The 4,541-nt window shown below is 43.8% G+C and overlaps 1 protein-coding gene across 1 annotated transcript; it reads right to left on the bottom strand.

The window, feature by feature from the left end:
* Nucleotides 1-970: 970 nt before the first annotated feature.
* On the bottom strand, nucleotides 971-2,215 carry B3GNT9 (UDP-GlcNAc:betaGal beta-1,3-N-acetylglucosaminyltransferase 9). Its single transcript, XM_009074612.1, has one exon. It carries the CDS (start codon nucleotides 2,213-2,215, stop codon nucleotides 971-973), a length of 1,245 nt encoding a protein of 414 aa, XP_009072860.1.
* Between the last annotated feature and the right edge of the window lie 2,326 nt (nucleotides 2,216-4,541).

Raw genomic sequence — 4,541 nt, 5'->3', positions numbered from 1 at the left:
ACGTAAGTAGCAGCTCTATGTGGTTTTACCCTTACAAGCGAAGGCCAAAGGATCTCTCCAGATGCAAACCTGAAGATCTGGATCAGATGGTGAGAGTGATCAAACACCATTGGATGACTTTTGAGTTTTCACCCAATGTCAGCACAGTGTAGAGAGCCTGAGCTCATCGAAGTGCCAAAAACTGGTCCCCTGAGTTGTGTGTCAGTGGAGCAGATACTTGAATTGAGAAGCTGCTATGAATAATGAAAAATCAAGACTCAGAGGAGTCAACTCAAAGTTCATGTTCTTTCTTTAAAGGCCTTTTGAAAGTCTGCTCCTTCTCAGTTATTTACTTGCCTGTCCTTTGCTCAACCAGCCACTCCAGCCTCAGCATCCAGTTTGATTTCTTGTAGTCCACTCAAAATGCAACATATAGGACCTAATTTCAACAGCTGTTAGTTGTTCTGTTAGGAGGCCTACAGTAAACCAACCAGGCAGCAGTGATTTGATTTGAGCATACACTGAGGTGGCTTGATTTCTTTTTCTCCAGTTGCTGTGCAATGTGGTCATTTTTCAATGAGTCCGAGTCAAGTAGTAAGTTGGCAATGATCCTCATGCTCCCTGGTGTCTGTTCTCTTACCCTGTATCTTCTTTAATTTCTCTTATCTCTAACAATGCTTAAAGATCTCCAGGGACTGCATTTTGCAATGTGCTTTTACACATTGTCTCACTAAGCACTTCTATAATACTAATAAATAATAATAAATTATCTATTGTTATGGTTATTTGGACTCATTAATAGAGAAGGACCTACATGATGTGTATGCATATGTGGAATTTGGCCAAATTCCTGCAATTGTTTGTCATCTTCTCTTAACATGGTAACTAAGACGTGCTAAAATACTAGTGAAGTTGGTTTGTTTGGCTGCATCAGTTCCAGGTTCCCGTTCTCAGCTGTTTTGCTGTGTGTTTCTTCTGCAATCTGCCTGCATTATCTCAAGGGTGACGCCTGTGTTGTTATTTGAGCTTTTTTTTTCCACTGGAAAGGCTTCTTCACTTGCTTCTTCTGAGTACAAGAAAGACGTGGGCTGTGGAGCAGGTTCCACATTAGCCAGATCTCAGCAACTTTCAGGCTGTGAACTACCATGAGGTCTTTGTAAAAACAGGGATCAAATGTCTGCAGGTGTGGGGCAGCAGAAGGCTTGACAATGCCAAAGGTCTTGAATCCTTCATGCAAAATGGGCTTGAGGTTGATTCTCTGTAAGCACATGCCCAAAAAGACATCATCGATGGGGAAGAGCTCCACCTCTTTACAAGCCCTAGAGAGCTTCCTCATGGTGTGGCTGGAGAGCAAAAAGCCTCCTCCTCCTGCATAGGCTGGATAGACGCTTAGTCCATACATGGTCTCTGGGATATAGTATTTGCTCTTTCGGACACGGATAGGACGGGCATTGTAGATGATGTCCCCAACAAAGAGATCCTCAGTGGGGTCATGTCTCTTGAGGAAATCAACAATGTTCTCAACATTGACAAAAACATCAGCGTCACCTTTGAAGATAAATTTGATGTTGTGGCAGAATTCAGCAGCCCAGCTCAGGAAGTGGATCTCCTTCAGGGTCAGGTTGAAGAAGGTGTCCATGAAGTCCCAGAGTAAAATGTCCCGGTATGTTTGACTCTCCTGGTGGATCAGGGTCTCCCATGTTGCCAGCACTGTCCTATTCTTTGGTGTTCCCAGGAGGAACACTCGCTGGATCTGCTCCCCATTCACCAAACCCTCCCTGCCCCAAGTTTTCCGGACAATCTCACGTCTGTCAAAGTCTTCAACTACTGATTTGATAGCAATGAGCAGAAAGGGACCTCCAGGTGTTTTTCTGCATTTCCTGGGCTGGTTAATGAGGAGGTTGAAGTTCCTGTTGTCCTTGTTTAGGAGATAGCTCTTGAAGTTAAAGGCAGAATCAGTTGGTGGGGGTGGAGTTGTAGTTTGGACCCTGTTGGCTACTTCTGTTCCTCTAATGATAGAGGTACCTTGGGGTCTGGGTGCTGTTGTCTCTGCTGGCATCAGTCTCTGAGGTGCTCTGGGATATGAGAATATTTTCAGTGCTACTGGAGGCTTCTTCTGTGTCAGCTCCTTGTTTCCTGCGGGGACTAAATGTTCTAGTTGGGAATAGAGTAAAGAGCAAAGCACTACAAGCAGGAAAAGGGTACAGATCACATCCCCTTTGAGGCGAACTCTCATTGTCTCTGTGGTGTTCCTGGGACTGTTAAAAGCTGTGTTTGAGCTGCCTGGCACCAATGTCCATCTGTAAATAAACACAGAGTGTGTCAGCAGTGAGGATTTGGCACCTTTGAAGCATGCAGGGAAGGCTACCTGAAACATCCTTTAAAAAAACAACAGCAAAGTGTTTTACTCATGCAAGCACTGAGACGAGTTGAGGAACTTGCCAAAAGGCACAGGAGGTTACAAAGCTAATGCTGATCCTAGTGCTCCAGCTCTGTGACTTGGATAGCGCAGTCATCCATCATCCTGAAAACCACTCTCTAAGCACAACCCCAAATCAGCCCTTCCTCCTGCATCCCTCACTGCTGAACACGTTTTGCCATTTCAGAGCTTTCACTGCTTGGGGAAAACAAGGTGAAAATTGATGAGCAATGACATTCTTCCATAAATCACTAGCTTTTTTTTTTTTTCTTTCTTTCTAGCTTGATAACTGTTACTTGCTGCTTTTACTCTTTCTGACTCAAAGCAAGGAGGCACAGAGCTGACTGCTGAAGGGCAGACCCCTCAGTGGCAGCGTGTTGCTGGCATTTCCCTGCACACAGAGGCAGCTCTTGTTAAACCAACCGTGATTTGTATTCAAAATGAATACATTAGGCACACTCTCGAATGCACACAGGGCCTCTTTCCTGCTAGTAACCTTTATAAAATATTAAACCATTCTAAATAATTTCCATTAATGGGGTTAGAAGGACCCACAGGTGTTTTGCCTCTACCAAATCACCCTAACTGCTAGGCAAGAAGTGGGGAAATAAATCCCAGTATGCAGAAGGAAGACAGAGCCTGGTGTTAGGAACATTTTATTGATGTATGATAGATGAAGCTGCTTTTTGAAATACAAGATTTTTCCTCACTTACACTTTTCCTGGTGGTTTTCTGTCTTACTCAATCCGTTCTTCAACTGCAAACAAAAGAAAATAATAATGAGAGAGTAGTAAGAGGGAACAAGCAGCATGTAACCAGAGTTCAGGGGAAGAGCTGGTGAAGCAGCTGCAGCAAAGGCAGGTCCTCTCATCCCTGCAGCCACACTGCTCCCTGCAGCAGCTAACAGCCAAGCTGAACAGAGGACACCTGATGGTCGCTCTGGGAGAAGGTGAGTGACAGTCATAATCCCTACAGTTAGCAAGGAGCATGTTCTAAAAGTTTAGCTCCACCCAAAAATCTTCCCACAAGTGCACATAAATACTTTCTACATCCACTGATAATGTACTGTGCTCATATGTGATTTGTGGCTCTGTCTCACCTGCACTGTACTAGTAGAAGTTACCTGTGAAGGTATTGCCATTGTCTGTCTTGAATTAGCTGAGATCATATCTGAAAACTTCTGTTTGGATAAAAAATGCTAGAGAGGAACTTTTGACAAGGGCATGTAGAGATAGGACAAAAGGGAAAGGGCTTTAAACTGAAAGGGGTAGGGTAGAGTAGAGGGTCTGAGGGTTGTGAGGCACTGGCACAGGTTGCCCAGAGAAGCAGTATGTGGCTGCCCCATCCCTGGAAGTGCTCAAGGCCAGGTTAGACAGGGCTTGAAGCAACCTGGTCTAGTGGAAGGTGTCCCTGCCCATGGCAGGAGGCTTGAAAGGAGATGGTGTTTAAGGACCTCCAACCCAAACCTTTCTATAGTTCTGTGATTCTTGATCAAAAGCTCTTTGGTCGTACCACAGTCTGCCTTTAAGGAATGCTCTTTACTACAGACTGAAGACAGTGGAGGCACCAGGACTTACAACTTCCCACGTGGCTTATCCCTGCAGTTCATGGCTATCAACATTGCTAACCTGTGGAGCACATGGATGGATGTCCAGCCCTGTAGCCACCTTACCAACTCAAACATCTCATGGGGGAGCAAAGTGCTTGGTAAGAATTTGGTGGTATCTCTTTTTACTGTCCTGGATTGTACCACCTGCTAGTTAACCATCAGTTCTATATCAGCCATAATGTTACTTTTGAAACTCAAAATTAGACTGAGTCTGTAATTATGCAGTGCTAAAATAGTGACACCTGAGGTATCTAGACAATATTTCAGGACTTATGATGATATTATTACACCAGTTGATTTCTTGGCCAACCCCTTTAAAATTGTTAGATACACATTACTTGAACCTCATCATTTTAATATTTTGCTTTTTCATTATTGGTTAACTACTTCTCCAAGCTACTGTTGAAATAGAGAGTATTTCATCATCATATGGTATTGCCTATCTTTTTCTCAAGTGCAGCTCCAAAATGTTTACTGTCATCATCTGCTTTGTCTCACTATTTCTGAAAACTTTATTTTGGCAAACAGCACATT

Source organism: Acanthisitta chloris, unplaced genomic scaffold (assembly GCF_000695815.1).
Source record: "Acanthisitta chloris isolate BGI_N310 unplaced genomic scaffold, ASM69581v1 scaffold32825, whole genome shotgun sequence".
NCBI classification, from domain to species: Eukaryota; Metazoa; Chordata; class Aves; order Passeriformes; family Acanthisittidae; genus Acanthisitta; species Acanthisitta chloris.
This window is presented reverse-complemented; position numbering and strand designations above follow the sequence as displayed.